Source organism: Chaetura pelagica, unplaced genomic scaffold (assembly GCF_000747805.2).
Source record: "Chaetura pelagica isolate M959 unplaced genomic scaffold, ChaPel_1.0 scaffold222, whole genome shotgun sequence".
NCBI classification, from domain to species: domain Eukaryota; kingdom Metazoa; phylum Chordata; class Aves; order Apodiformes; family Apodidae; genus Chaetura; species Chaetura pelagica.
The window spans coordinates 2696156-2712548 of record NW_009952711.1 but is presented as its reverse complement, the minus strand read 5'-3'; the positions used below and the strand labels follow the sequence as shown (position 1 = coordinate 2712548).

The 16393-nt window shown below is 37.6% G+C and overlaps 1 protein-coding gene across 1 annotated transcript in view; it reads right to left on the bottom strand.

The window, feature by feature from the left end:
• Nucleotides 1-7273: 7273 nt before the first annotated feature.
• ICE2 (interactor of little elongator complex ELL subunit 2) overlaps nt 7274-16393 on the bottom strand; it is a 21208-nt gene continuing 12088 nt past the window's right edge. Inside the window, exons 10-14 of the mRNA XM_009994392.1 lie at nt 15774-15903; nt 10451-10535; nt 10311-10361; nt 9056-9311; nt 7274-7465 (exon numbers count right to left, since the gene is read on the bottom strand). Of these exons, the coding sequence (XP_009992694.1) occupies nt 7274-7465; nt 9056-9311; nt 10311-10361; nt 10451-10535; nt 15774-15903 (714 nt within the window). The remainder of the gene's footprint in view (nt 7466-9055; nt 9312-10310; nt 10362-10450; nt 10536-15773; nt 15904-16393) is intronic.

Here is a 16393-nt window from a genome sequence, read left to right as displayed (position 1 = left end):
GCAAAAAAACCCCCTGCCTCTCTCCCACCAGTTGGCTGCATGTGACTGCCAAAAGTCTCCTAATTTCCTGATATTGTTTTATCGCTAGATTTGTCTTTGGCTACTTCTCAACTCTGTATTTGCAAATTCATTCCCATTTGCTGTTCAGTATCCCTCTTCTTGTCACTTTCTTGCATGTTTGACCACAACCTGAGTTTGAACTCTTAATTTCTTTACAAAGATTTTCCTCATCACCTGTGTGAATACCACCATCATCCTCATCCTTTTATCTCACAGTCTCAGTGGATCCTTTCACTCTAAGCCTATAGGCACATGGAGCTTGTCTCCATGTAGCACCTGGTGCCTGGGTGACTTGGGGTCTGAATCAAGACAAGGGAGTAACAAAGCAAAATACTAGCCGAGACTATAGTTACAGGACTGTCAGAAAAGAAACTCCTTCTATTGTGCACAAAAGCTAAAAAGAAAGTTGTCTCAGGGCACATAGACAGACTAATTGAAGTCACTACCAATTGTCCAAACCAATAAAGTGTGAGTCACCATGGTGGAATCTCACTGGTCTGTACACTGATAGCAGAAGACAACATGGAATCATCTATGTTCTGTAAAGATGCTCACAAGGAATGTTGATCTCATCTAGCTGACACAGGTTACAACAAAGGCCAGCAACTTCAAAAGTGCAGTAATTTGCCTCATGAATCAGTCCAGGCTACAGCATCTTCTTTACTTCTCTTTGGCACACTAGACTCAGTCTGAGAGGTATATCTAGTCAATAACACAGAGATTCAGTGAGAAATACACATAATAAACAAATGGTAACCCAGCAATTTAGATCCTTTTTTGTTCCTTGGTATACATGTAACTCCCTTGCCATACATTCATCATGAGTATTAACAGTGTCTGCAGTTCAGTTTCATTTTTAAACTAAAATGTGAATCACTAGCATCTTAGTTTTTCAGTTTTTCAGTGTTTCCCTCACATAAGTAATAACCTAGTGTGCGACTAGGAGATGTTGCCTAGATACAGACATAAACAGAAGTGAAACACTCTTGCCAAATTCCTTGTACTGGTTTTGGCCTGAATAAGCTCAGCCTCTTTATGCTGATGAACCAGGCACAGGATATACAAACAATCACTATGTGTGTAACCACGTTTCAGTGAATTTCCTCAGCCCCTTGGGGACTTCCGGATGCCCAGCTTGACAGTCAGCTGCTTTTTTATCCTAAAATCATGAAGTCTGAGACAAAACAAGGGCTGTAAAGCATAGCAAGACATTGAAGAAGGTAACCTTACTTCCTGTTCTCAGGTTATCATCAATATCTTCAAGCACAGTTTAATCTACTCAGGTCTGTAGAGTTGCAATTCCATCTGATTCTAGGTACCATGATGGCTTTGATCTGACGTATGCTAACAGGTTAAAGAGACATGTCTCAAAACCACTATGATGAGTTCAGCTTTCCCAGCAGTATGAGCACAATGCTGCTAGTATAAACAGACTACCAGTATTTGTTACAGCATTAAGAAAGATTTTTAACCCATTTAGATGACACAGTGCTTAAAACAATCACAGCTGCCAGCCCTACAGTGATGTTCCCCAGCCTGCCACCACACTGGAAAACACTGCAAGAAATATTACCAGTGCACATAGGAGTCCCTGATACCACCCACAACAGACCAGTGTGAATAATCACTAGAGAGTTTGGGTCTGTCTTGCCAAAGGACAGCAACAGCTCTAAAACATGGAAGCTGCCGAAAGTCCTTGGGGATTTTTTTCCTATGAATAGTGTTAAAAGTTTTAATGTAAGAGCAAGTCTGTTCTGCTTCATTGTTTCCCACCATTATGTGCTTTTTCCACTTCAGTGACTCAGAACACAAACAGTCCCATGGTTTGGATTAATCTCCTGGCCTCTGCCAAAGAACAGGGTGTCACACCTTAAATATGTCCTTAAGAACCCTGGGGAACAATTCTGAAAGTTTCAAGTCATATCATTAAATCAAGTAATCTAATTTACTCTAAAAACAATTAAACAACAGGTTCTTATGGCAAAACTGCAGGCTGGTAACTGCATACTACAAAAATACCCTTTTTATTTAACATTATGCCATGTCTGAAATATTCAATGAAAATTAATAATATAAAACCACTTACAGATTGAAGTTTACTGGCAGAAATCAGCATACTATCACTACAGGAATCTGGAACACAGCTGTAAAAGCGCAATTAAAATCAGTAACTCTATAAAATAGCTCAAAAGTTTTTGTTGTGGGTTTTAGTTGGTTTTTTTGGGTTTTTTTGTTTAAAACACATCAACCCCTTTTTAGTACAAACACACTTAGTATTTTGAGTTCTCACATTATCTGAACTTCATTACCTAATCAGGCTCAGCTGAGGTACTAGCTGGGGAACAAATGATGCCTTGCAATACAAAGAAATGTCACAATTTCTTTGTCTATATTGATTTACTTTTTTTCTCCTTTCAAGTGGCATCTTACAGCTTTAGATAAAATTTAAGGCAAAGTAACTTGACTTCAAAAAAGATGCTGATTGAGTGAAATGGAATGGCTGCTAGGAAGGTATTTGCTTCTGCCGGGCAGGCTAAGACATGCTTTTCTACGTCAGAAGCACAGGTCTGACTTCTAAAACCAGAGATCTCTCCCTTTAATGACTCAGAAAAATATATTAAAAGCCTATTGTTTTAGAATTAAGGACTACACATATTACTTAACGTTTACATTAACATATCTGATTTCAAATAAGCCTTCAGTAAACACTTCTAGTTCAACTTCCACTGCTGTGTCCTGTGTGCTAGTAGCCAGTGCCCACACAGGGAACAGATCTTCAGCCTTTAAGGAGATGAAACAAAGGCCACAGTGACAGCACAACTACAGATAATTTTCAAACAGGTCCTCAACACTAAGACTTACTTGAACTCACAAATAAAATTTAAGAATCTTCGCAGAAAAATACAGTTTAACAGCAAGTAAAAAATCCCCACCATACATGCATAGAGAAACGCACCATATCAATCCATGACAGCGCTCCTGGGAAGGACTGTGCCTGCACTTGGAAGAGTGTTTTGTTAAGAAAGAAGGAGCTTAGTTCTGTAACTTTCCAGAGAAACATCTTGAGACAGTTATACATCCAGTCTGACTTCAAAAGAGAAAATGTCCCAAAATTCCTTTTACTAGTAGAAGTAAAAAGCAGCTTAAATGGAAGACAGTACTAAACATTCCGAAATACCACATCTGAACTGAATTTTCTATTCTTTTGGAGACAAGCTGCTATTTAAAATACAGGGCAAGCAAATGAGAAGCAAAAGAAGTACCTCTTCAAATGGTTCAATGCCTGCTACTGAACTTCACTGTGGAGTTGGGAAGTCACTAGTTGTTGGCAGCTCCCACCTGCCAGCACAGAAATGATTGTCTAGCCACTTGGTCTCATTTCTCTGTGCTTTCAGCTTGTAGGCTACATTAGGAGACGAGAAAAAACACAGTAAATCTACTCCTAATATATTTTATGTAGACAGTGTCTATTGTATTCCTAAAAAGTTTTGCTGCCAAACAAAGAAGGTGAAGAGGTTTAGCCAGTCACACAGGGGAACAAAAGCAGTTTGTGATTCATTACTGCAGATCACAAAGAAAGTTTGGAAACACTACTGCAGAAATAAATAAAAGCTTGATTTCACAACAAATAACCCATTACAGTTATTAATGCTAATAAACCAAAGAAGTTCCATGGTTTTGCATGTATGTCAGTCAGTAATCTCAAATGCCACACAAGTCCCCCTCTAGTCCTCCAAAACTAAGTTCAAATGGACTGAACATGATACAAAGCTATCAATTTAACCTCGTAACAAACACCAGTGAATGGAGAGAAACAGACTTAATATCAGTGATTTTATATAGCAGAGAGAACCTTATGTTCTCAGACAGTTTCTTCTACTTCTAGTGAAGAGGCTCAAAGCTGAACCAGCAGTTGGTCATGAACAGAGCTTCTCAGGGGTTAATACTGGGTCCAGTACTATTCAGTATTCTTATAAATAATCTGGAAAAAAAGATGGAACCAATCTTCATGAAGTTCACACATGATACAAGATTGCAAAAAGAGGTAGTTAGAGCAGACAAATTACTCATCAAGGAGACTTGGACAGACTCCATAATTAGGCCAGCAAGAATTGCATGAGACTTGATAAAGTCCTGCATGAAATAATCCCAAGCAGCTGCATGGGCTGCTCTATTAGCACTAGACTACAAACACCTGATCTGAAAACCTGTAAGAGGGCCATTTCTCAAGCACTTAGAGCTTCCTGTTCTGAAAGAAAGGACAGCACATATTTACACCCCCCCCTTTACAACCAGGTAAATATACAGAAAGAAAAAAATAAAATCTAATGAGAGAAAAATATAACCAGAAGATTCTTAGATGGGATAAATGACATCTAACTGTGAACTTCAAACGTGTATGTGCAACATGTTTTTATAATACAGTCTGGCAAAAAGTAGTAATTTCCTTTTAAAGCAAGCCATATAAATTGCAACATAAATAAACACAATCCATTCCAAACACAGAGCTAAAGATTGAAATTACAGGACAGGATTGTGAGATCAGCAGCAGTTAGCTGTAGAACAACAGTTATATGGAGAGTAAGATCCAGGCCTGCTCACTCTCCTTCAGCTGTAGTTTTCCTGCTTCCCACAGCTTTACAATCTGTGTTACATGTAGGAATTCAATTGGTGGTGGTGTCACAACAGTCAGACTCCCCTGTATTCCTTCTTTCTCCTCCACAGGTAACTGGCATTTCAAGAGCAGTCTAGACAGAACCAGTGATCCAGCATGACTTCTGGCTTTACTGAAATATTTTACTACTAATTATTTTATTTAGCTGTTTTCTTTGCTCTGAATTTGATATTACTACCTGAAATAAACATGCTATCCCCTTTTCCTTCTCCTCTTATCAAGCTCCTTTAAATAGAATTTTACTTAAGATGCAAATATAAACAGAATATACTTTAGTATAACATTTACCTCAAACTGCTGAGGTGCCATCAGCATTTCACTACATGTTCTGCTCTCAGATCCATTTCATCGAGTAGAATTCTGCTGAATTGTTATTATAGAAAATAATAATGTAATTTGATTTCCCAAGGCAGGCATCACATTGGATTACAAAGTTGCTTTTAGGCAAAGTAGCAAATTTCCATTAGACTTTACTCCACGACACTTCATAATCGTCCATTTCTATTTCACCGATCACGGGATGTTGAAGAAGCAAGGCAATCTTTTGGGAAGTGGGGATATTCAGCAGCAAGATGATCAAGGACATACTGTCTTAATGCTGTATCAAGCTCATATCTAAAAGGCAAAGTTTTGGTCTCCATATGGTGTTAAGATGAGTATCTCGCCACAGCAATGTAGTAAGACCTAATCAGGATGTGGCAGACTACAAAGACGAGTTACACTGAGGATGTTACCCTATTACTCCTGTTCAGAGAGAGGAAAAGTCTGTGATGCGAGGCATAAGGAGTAGCAAAATCAATTAGCAGAAACAAATGGCTGTTCACCTTCCTATCCTTGCAGATCTGGAATGCATCCACAAACATGCCTAAGATACAGAACCACCCTACTTCTACAACTGACAGCAATCCAAGTGATACAGTTTTGTGCCAGTATTTCAAATCCCTCTGCTTGGGGAATATTCCCAGGATTTACTTGCACATCCCCAAAGTAATGGAGAAGAGCAATTTTCTTTCTTGGATCAGAAAGCTTGCTATAAATGTTGTGTACAAATTTTATGACTCTGTCTGCTGTATAACCATGACAAAATGAACAGACCACAGATCTGCAGCATGCATGCCACAACATGCATAACAATGACAGTCAAACAGACATCACCACCTGCCTGCAATCCACAAACAAAACCAAACTCTTTAAAACTATTAACTCACCTTAGAACAAACTACTTCAGTCCTACTTAATCCAAAAGAGAACATAACAGTGAATTAAAAAGCCATCTTGCGTGTTGTATATAAACTCCAGATTCCCTACCCACTCTAAATAGGTAAGGAAATTAGAATTAGAATACTATCATTAGTAATATACCAGCATACTATAGTAGTGTATTATCAAGAGAAAGGCACAAGTCTTTTAGGCATATGGGTATATGGGCAAAGAGATGATCCACTTCTACCATATGAAACTCCATTGAGAAACTAAATTCCATACAAATCTGGCAAAAGTTTTTATATACACAAACTGAAAACAGCTTTGAATCCCCACACAGAGTTAGTTATCTGGCAAAAATGACTCACAGCTAAAATATTCTTATTATGAGAGGTCACTAAGTGCATTTAGGATTTGTATCAGAACTATCTGTAATTTGCAAACAGCTCTACCACAGTTCAGCTTGTCACAAGCATATCACTGCAGCTAAAAGCTGGAGTGCAAAGAACCCGAAAAACCTGAATCATACTGTAAATATATCTAACAAGGGGAAAAAAAAATAATCAGAAAATGTCTTGTATTTCACCAAAAAACATTTTTTAATAATTGTTGTTTAAGCCTGCTTTAAAAAAAACTGTCTTCAGGATTTTACAACAGATATACTCCACTTAACAAAGTAAATATATTTACTTCCATGGCACTAAAACATGTCATGTCAAGCCCTGGTGAGCAGAAGAATGCTTGATCAGATGTGTGTACTTGGTAACTTCCTTAGTCCAAAAACAAGACTCGGAAGAACACCTTTAAGACCTGTTTTTGTTGTTACCAGTTTAAGCATGTATACAAACAGGTCTGCAAAACATAATCTAAACAAGAAAATGTATTTTTATAAGTAATTTAAAAACTGGTAGACACTGTGTGTTAAAAGGATTAAGTAATTAAATCCAAGTTGTTCCTCATATGTACATTACACAAAATAAAACACAATTTTCAAATATGTCAGAATCAAAATCTGTAGCAACTCAAGAAGAATTAAAAAGGCTGAAAAGTTATTTATCCTGGTGTTATGTGATACCAGATATTGCTGTTGACCACTTCTTTGTTCTTCAAGCTGTAGGTTTTTTATGAAAATCATGAGAAGATACTCAGGTCCCCAACCGTAGAAATGTGTCCACTGAGATAAGAAAGGGTTAAAGGTTTAAAGTATGTTTTACTGTGGAGCTGTTTCCTCTTCCAGCTTGTTCTGGCTCCTCTAAAGCTGCAAGAAAGCCTCAGATTTTTTTTCCCCCTTGTCCTTCTCCAGGCCATACTCATAACAGTTTGGTTCAGCTATTTCTACTTCAATTGTATTTTGTTGTACTTCATTTTCCACTTTTTCTTCATCATTCTTTGTTTGCAGTAATTCTTCTTCAGCTTCTTTGCAGCCACACCTTGGTTTCTAAAAGGCTTAGCTGTCTTGCCTTTTGTTTCTGTACCTACAGGCTTTCCCTCACAGGGTGTGTCCGACTGCCCTTTCACCCCAGACATCTAGACACATCAGGGAAAGAACAAAACACAAACTAGAATTAATAAGCACAAACATATAACTCATATCAGAAAACTGCCTTCTACTTCCTGTCATCTCAGCCAGACTTGGAGGCCACATACATCTGGATTGGGTGACAGGCACAGCTGGTCTTCCTGTCACCAGCAGGATCTCACCACTCCTGCCTCTTCCTTGCCCATGTGTCTAGATTTCCTTCTGGCATAACCCAAATTGCATGAGGTAATTAGGAAGTGATGCACAACTCCATTCTGCCCTCATATGAAGTTAGAATGGGGGTAACATATTTAACTGGGCATAAAAAGGATCCCACCGTCCACGAGGTAGGCATAGTTACATCTGGCTTTTACATAAATGAATAAATTTATGCTGAAGAAAAGTAACACTTGAAAACTATCTTACTTCAAAAGTGTCATACTAATTGTTCAAAACATGAGAGCTGAGAGTGGGATCTTTGGGAAATTTCCAAAGCATGATATGCTTCACTTATACAAAAGCATAAACTACAAAGCAGACTGGATTCCTAAAACCCAAATGTTAGGCTTTTAGGCTATATTAATTCCTACTTATCCTGGAAGGGAGATCACATCTGAACATCAAAAACATTTTATTTCATTAGGTTTAACTGCACTCTGAGGAAATACAGAATATAAATGCTGTGTAAGACTGTTCATTGTCAGTAAAAAGGAATAAGCCACCCACACGATTTTATATTTATGCCTGAGACACAGAAGTTGTGTTTCCTTAAATTAAGGTACTCCCATTGTCTCTAGACAAAGTATATATGCCTCTACATGAAATAACATATTATTCTCATTTTAGAAACATAAAATCATAGTATAGGTTGGAAGGATCATTTAGTTCCATCCCCCTGCATGGGCAGGGACACCTTCCACTAGGCCAGGTTGTTCAGAGCCTCACTCCACCTGGCCTTGAACACTTCCAGGGATGGGGCTTCTACAACTTCCCTGGGCAACCTGGGCCAGTATCTCACCACCCTCACAGTGAAGAATTTCCTCCTAATGTTGAAACTAAATCTCCCCCCTTCCAGTTCAAAGTCATTACCCCTTGCCCTGTGAATCCCTGCCCTTGTCCCAAGCCCCTCCCCAACTTTCCTGTTGCCCCTTCAGGTACTGGAAGGTGCTCTAAGGTCTCCCTGGAGCCTTCTCTTTCTCCAGGCAGAACAACCCCAACTCTCTCAGCCTGTCTCCATAGAAGAGAGGCTCCAGACCTCTGAGCATCTTTGTGGCCTCCTCTGGACTCACACTCTACAGCACAAATCCTACAATCTACTCATGAGGCCCAGCCTGGTATACAGAAACATCTTGCAAAATACTCCATTTCCCTCTGCTAACAGCACAATGAGCTTAAACATTTTTTTCCATACTGTGATGTTTAAAGCTAGGTAAGATGAATCCACCTGAAATATTTTTCAGAAAACAAGGTACTCCTGTTCTTGGTAGTGGATCTAGAATTTTAAAGGGTCTCTCTGATCCCCAAAGATGGCAGATAAGGGTCTGAAATAAGTTATTTCAAAACTGTCAATCTGCTTTTCCACCAAGTGTGATGCTGACCTTCTGTTTCCACATGGCTTCCTGGGGTGCAGGTGGAAACATGCATGGAACTCTTCCATGAATCATGTGATAGGGTAAAGGGAGGCTGGGATCTAATGGAACCCACGGGACTGAAAGAGTGGCAGGTACAGTGGGTAGATCACAATGAGCCTTATGTAAGTTATATGATGTTCTCGTCTTGTCAAGAGAACTTTTGTAGATTGCAACTGAAGAGTCTCCTGCAGCATGAGTCAACAAGTAAGAGCCCTCCTGCAAACTAAAAAGACAGAGTTCAAAATGAAAAATATTATCCAAATGCTTTTGCTTTGTTTCATATGATCAGGATAGCTACTAACTTCTTAATGCAAAAATCCCCACCTCTTTAGATCCTCATCAGACCCTATTTTATAATAAAATATATAAACAAAAAAGCATGATTTATACTGTATTAACATACACTAATTCCTATGTTTATAATGTATTTGGAATGTACTAATTTATCATCAACATACAGATTGTCATCACATTCAACAAAACATTGAAATATACACTGAAAACCATCCATACTTTGAAAACTATTAATTCTTTAACCAGCACCTAACAAACAACTGATATGCTTTAAATCCATGCAGGATTACACAGGTTTTCAGAAAGATAAATGCCAACCAACTGCCCATATTATAATAAAATCTTACTTGCAAACTACCAAGCTACAGAAACTAGTGCAGGAAAACTTGGCTGTAAATTGACTTAAGAGGCATCACACACAGTGAAGAAACCCGCTTCACAAAAAAAAAATTGAGACACTTGCAGATTGAAAGCCTTCAAGTGGCTAAATAAAGCAAGCAGCAAGGGAAAGGTTGCAACGCTGTACAGGGAAAGACATACGCTGTTGTAGGTCAAGCTAAGCAGAAGCTACTAATACACTAACAGTATTACTATTTGTATGGATTAAAGCAAGACTCACAAAAACCAGAAGTCGAAATTTTAAGTGTCAGTCTACATAAATATTATTATAACTCATTCCTGTGAAATGTTAATCAGCTCCGAAGTGTCCAGTCTCCTCTCTTGAATAGGTGGTTCATAAAAATAAATTCTTTTTCTTTTGCCTAATTTTTACAAAACCTGTAATCCTAAGCACTTTTTTACACAGTACTGCATATAAATTATGTCATGTTCCTGAAAAATCAAAGAATAGACAAGCATTTTGTGAAAGAAATAGAATGACCCAGGTAATATTGCAAATAAATACAATGAACAAAAATAGAGCACTTACTCAGACACTTTCTTCAAAATGTGATGAAGTATATTCAATGAATTTGCAGGCCTGCAAAAAAAATTCATACAAAAGTATTAACTAGTAAGGCTCATTAGGATTTCAAATACATTGCTAAAAAAATCTGCTAACATACTCACTTAATCAACCCAAGTTTTTCTTTTAAAGCTTCTGGAGAAATCTTTTCTAGCATAATAAGGTTTGATGTAAAAGCATCAATACGTCCTGAAAAACATTGATTAAATTAATGCACTAAAAATTTAAAAAATAACACATGCAAAAGCATAATTTGCAGACCTACTGCATTTTAAAAGGAATTAAAAATATCACTCTTGTACTGCATAGAATAGTGAAAAGTATTTATCAACATTGCACAATAATGGAAAGTAAAACACGCAGCTGCTTTAAGTACAGGCATCCGTATTTGGGTTTTCTAAATGAGGGAGATGACCATGACTCTTGCAAATCTTACATCTTGAGTGATGTCTGGGATATACAATCTCATTTTGATATGTCCTTATCCACCAGTTGGACTGTATCTTCTCAAACTTTTTTGATCCTTACCACTATGATTCCGCACTGCACAGATCATTCAGGTGTATATTTTATGACAAATTTACTTTTGAGTTTAATATACTTGTTTTTCTATTCTGATGTTTCAGAACAATTGTTTTATCTGATTTTCTAGGGATTCTGAACCTTCATCACTCCATCTTTTTTCCTCACATGAAAAATGACAGTTTACAATTCAGGCCTCATTGATGGCAAATCATTAAACACCATTTGTCTATGACATAGCTAGGGGTAACAACTCAAAGCTCTCATCATTACATTTTTTAAATAAAAGCTGGTGAGGACCGTTTAGCCCACATTTTCAATTGATAACCAATAAAGATCATTAGCAAAACTTGTGCACTGATGTGGTGATCATGCCTTACGTTCAACTGAGGTTTTCCCAAAAATCTGTCCTATTCCAGCTCCCACAAGGAGGGTGAGGAGAAGGCAGAATAATAAAATATGACCTACTGGGTAGAATTTACTGCCTTACTATAAATCTGCTTTCATAGGAAGTGTAAATGCTTCAGCTGTACATTTAAAATTGCTAAACCAAAGCATTTCACATTCCAGGCTAAACTTTATGAGCTATTTGTTATGTGATGTGGAAGAAGACCAAGTAAGAACTCTAATTTTTAATACATTTAAAAAAGATGCAAAAGGACAATTAATTTCTTTTAAACACTGTGTATTCATGACTTTTCTTGATACCAGTATTCTGTGCAAGACTAAGCAGCTATACTCTGCACTGTCAAGTAGAGGAAAGGAAACTTGAAGCAATTATATTAAAAAAATTATATCTGTTTTTGTTCTACATTTCTTAGTAGCCTCTCCTCAAATCAGAAACTTCTCAATTTCTAAACTCATTGACAGCATAGCTGGGCAAAAATTATCTAAGAACTACTCACCTAATTTACATTACTGTGTCTTATATTTGAGAAGTGACTGACTGACAGCACGACATGCAGTAAGTTATCCATCCAGCAAGTACTTCGTCTCCAACCCATTTGGAAAATAGTTTTAATTTAAAGGTAAATATTATCCTATGCAAGTGCAGGTAAACTACTCTTCTGCTCTAAGTTTTTCCTAGGCACTTAATGCAAATCAGTGAATAATGGTCAGGGTAAAATGCTTCCATTAATCAGCTCAGCTTATCACAATTTTATTTACTAACCAGATCAAGTACAAGTACCTTATTAAGGAAATATCACAGAGATTACTCCCTTTGCAGATGCAAGACTTCCTATCTGAGTAGCAAGGGGACTTAAATCAACTAAAGCAAGGTGATCCACCAACACTTCAGTTTTCTCTCATCTGCTGAGCTGGCAGCACTGCTGAGTCACTATGCTGAGCTATAAGACACCTCCCCTCAGCCACACAGAGCGTCACACTACTGAGGAACAACGCTGGACAGTTATGAGGCACAGACCAAGGTCCAATGAACTTTCCATCCATACTTATTCGGCAATACAAAAGATCATGGAGCCAGTTTTTGCAAGAGCCAAGAACTCCTAAGCAACTTAATACTGAGGTCTCCTACATCCTCAAATCTTCAGTTTGAGAGGCTTCACTTGAGATCTATGCAGTCTGAGAATGGTCTGAACAAAAATACAAGCTGTAGGTACTATGTTAGTAAAGACAAGATAACAGTTTTCAAACTGCTGTTCTATACTTTCACATTCAGTGTGGGATAAATTTAAAATGAACAGGGAGGCTATGGGTCTGCTATGGTTGACCTAAAAATTCCTTTATGGTAGGACATGATAGTTCACTTAAAATAAATAAAATTACAGCCTAATCTGAGAAGTCAAGGTTGTCTTTCTGCTTACACCAAAGACACGATAGCAGTAGTCTTTATGCTTTCAGGTACCGGAAAAGTGAAAAAGAATGAGGCGTTCACCCCATTTTAAACTTCCCAAAATACCAGGATATTATCACCCTTACAGAATTGACCCTTAAGTTTCAGGACAGAACATTTTGTTGCAAAGTTGTCCCTGTAATGAAACAGGGACACTTGAAACATTATAGTTTTCACATCTCCCAGAAACACAAACCAAAAGGCAGAATTTCGCAGCTGCCTTCCAATGTATCTCAATGACAGCAAAAAGAGTTCATGAGCAGAGTAACAATTTCCTATGAAACCGTAGTAGATGCTGGTTTATAAAATGGATAATTTACTTGCATGTATATCTTTTTACCAAACTCTACCAGTAAATGCCAGAACCAAAGATCTTGGAGTCCCCATTTGGCTAAGTAAATAAACCACATCTGCCCGTATCCAAAACTGGTGACATGGAGAGTTCAACCCTATCAACTCCAGATTTGTAGCAGACTTTTTTTTTTTTTAAGTGGTGGGAAGGGGCCTGCTCCACATGCTGAGAGTACAAATTTACTGTCCAGGACAGTGAAAACCCTCAGTAATCCTGAGATTACTAATCCTAATCCTCAGAGGACAGAAAAGCCCCTCTAGGTTCTGGGGCTTACTGCTGGAAGAAACGGTTCCAAGAGCGAAGAAACAAATACCACTGAATAAGCAGTGTTTCTCAATCCTGACAACTTTTCTCCCCAGCACTGGCACTGAGAGAGTGTGTTGAAGGCCAGGGCAGTGACAACTGCCAGCCCAGGGCTCCACACCCATCCCATGGCTGCACGTATCTAGGAGGAGATATTGAGGAACCTCCATATCAGAAGGGGATGGCCCTTTATGCCAGAATGGCTCCTGCAGCAAGCAGCCTGCTTTCCCTTACACTCCTGAGAACCTCTATAAAAAGGGGTGTTGGCCGATGAGCTGTCTGCAAATGTCTGCGCACAAACCGTATGTTCTGTATCCTGTAATCGATGGGAGATTAGATAGGCTGGCTTTCTGCAGTACTTTGTAAGCAATTAGCCCTCTCTCCCCAGTTTCAGTATTTCCTCACTCTGCTTATGACTCTAGAAATGTCAATAAAAGCGCTGATAAAATTTTGTATGAGGCTAAATTTCAGTGCAATTCAGTATACTCTTCTGCTTATCACAAAAAAACCCCAACAAACTGAAGAAATGCTTCAGTACCCTATGTTAAGATACAAATAGAAATGGAGAAGTATGTGCATAATTATCTTTTTCTGAGGATTTTTTTTGAGACGGGAAAAACCACAGCAAATACTGTTTTTAAATTTAGAAACATAATTTCCTTTAAATATGAACAGCAGACAAAGATTGATGCAGTCAGCAAGACTACTACCCCAAATACATTAGATGTCACATAAACCTCATAATTCTATGAGATGCAAAGATTGTACGTAAAAAATTAAGAAAGAGAAAACTCAGCATTTCTGAAATAGTATTCTGATGTGAGCTACCAACAGCAAAAGTGTAATTCAGTGCACAAGTGGAAAGGTTAGGCAACCACAGGCCACAACTGCTGCCATAGCAACCATATAAAACATTATTTTTTTTTTCTACAACAGGAAAGTGAGACAGTTCCCACCACAGAACATTCATTCACAACACAAACAGGATTGCCCTCACTCCATAGAAAGTGCCAGACAGGTTCTAAAATGCATTTTAACCTACCACTTTGTTGCAGATCTTCCCTTTAAAACCTTATTAATTACAAGATAATGGGTATCAGAGAGCTCTCCATATATTGAAAAGGTTGTTGAAATAATCTGACTACGTTCTTTATATGTATCATTTTCACTGATCTACAGAACATACAGATCCTAACAGACAAACTTTCCTGACCTTTAAAATGTCATTGTACTAAAATGAATACAGGATTTTCCGAGGACATTTGTCAGTGAAACATTCCTTATAATGCTGCATTCCTAGCATGCTTGGTTTATGTGGATAAATGGCCTTCACAAATAAGATATTTTTCGGCCAACATTTCCATGCTCTTTATCCCTGCTTTGTCTTTTTATTTTCTGTGCTCTGAATTACAGCTGTCAACTCTTCCACACAAGATTTGCATTCTCCTGCTTCATTGTCACTGAATGCATGTTACTTCCCATTCGCAGATTCTATTACATTATCTCCTGTTTCCATCCGGTGCATGATGCAGGGCAAGATGAATCAAGACCATCCCTTGTACAGGGATGTTTTAAGTTATATCACAGCTTAGTAAATTAAATTTCATGGATCAGTTAGATACGGATAATGGGAAACGTGTTTAAGACCAGTGTTCACAACTCTTGAGGAACATCATGGCTATGGAAAGAAGTTTTCAATTAACTTATACTATGTATTTTTCTTTTCACTTATTTTTCTCCTTATTTATTTTTCTTCTTCCTTTTAGGAATTTCATTTCTGTAAAGCCAGAAAATTATTTCTAGTACCCTAGATATGAGACATACATTTTTTTCAAGGAATGTAATTTATCTTATTTCTAAGAGACAGAACTTGGTTTAGCTTGTTTTCCCTCATTCTCTTGTATCTTCTGTGTCTATATGTCATCAGCATAGAAATAATAACATTACTGCCTGTTTTCAAAGAAAAATAATCTTTGACATTGTTCCCATACTGCAAGCTCCATCACTTCTTCAATAATTCACGTTTTATGGCTCATTAAAAAAAACCAAAACAAAACCCCCAATACCGAAGATACTTAAAGTCATCAAGATTGCAAACCTCAGAGAACTTCATTTGTGCTTAGAGCTACATTTGTCTTTGAAAGAGAAATAAATTCAGTTATTGAAAACAAGGATTACTGGATGGTATTAATTTAGAACCAAAGTTAAAATATCCTTATGCATCATCCAACAGAAATTTTAGACAAAGCACTTAGAAATAAAAGTGAAGACCAAAGTTAGAAAGTTAAGTAAGGACATATGGAATATACCTTTAACAAATATTTTCCTCTTCTATTATTCTATGAATATTCAGGCATTCACGTTTCTTAAGCAAAAAGGCAATACATGAACTTACCAATATAAAATATGCATCCAGAATGCAACATACTTTCTGTCCACAATTGACACACTTCACTTTCTGTAAGAGCTTCGACACCATAATAGGCTTGGTATTCTAGTTTTGGCAACAGGAATATTGGAGTAACCTATAAAAGTTGGGATGAAAGAAAAATCAGCACTCATTGTCCAAAAAATGTCCACAACTGAACTACATTTTGTAGTTGAAAATTATCAGTCTTCTACTACAGCTGAAGCAACAAAGGCATTTCACATTGTGTGTAATGGCTCACATTCCATGAAACCCACAGTACAAACTTCAGACTAGAGACCCTATACAGAAGACGGTGAAAAAGGGAAAAAAATCCAAACAGCCTAGGCAAGCTTTCACAAATAATAAGTAATTTTTCCATACTACTAATCAATTTTAAGTTCACCCTTCTGTGCTCTACTGCCCTCTGCAGGAATTTAAGAAAAAATACATTACATTTATAATTACTGGAATCCTTCCATTTATTCCCCTTGTCAGAATTTCACTTGACATTAGAATCCTGTGCTTGGACTCTCGTTTCAAAAGAGAGGCTAACCTTTGCATACCAACACTAACAGAGAAAATACAAGCCTCTAACTGACAAATCA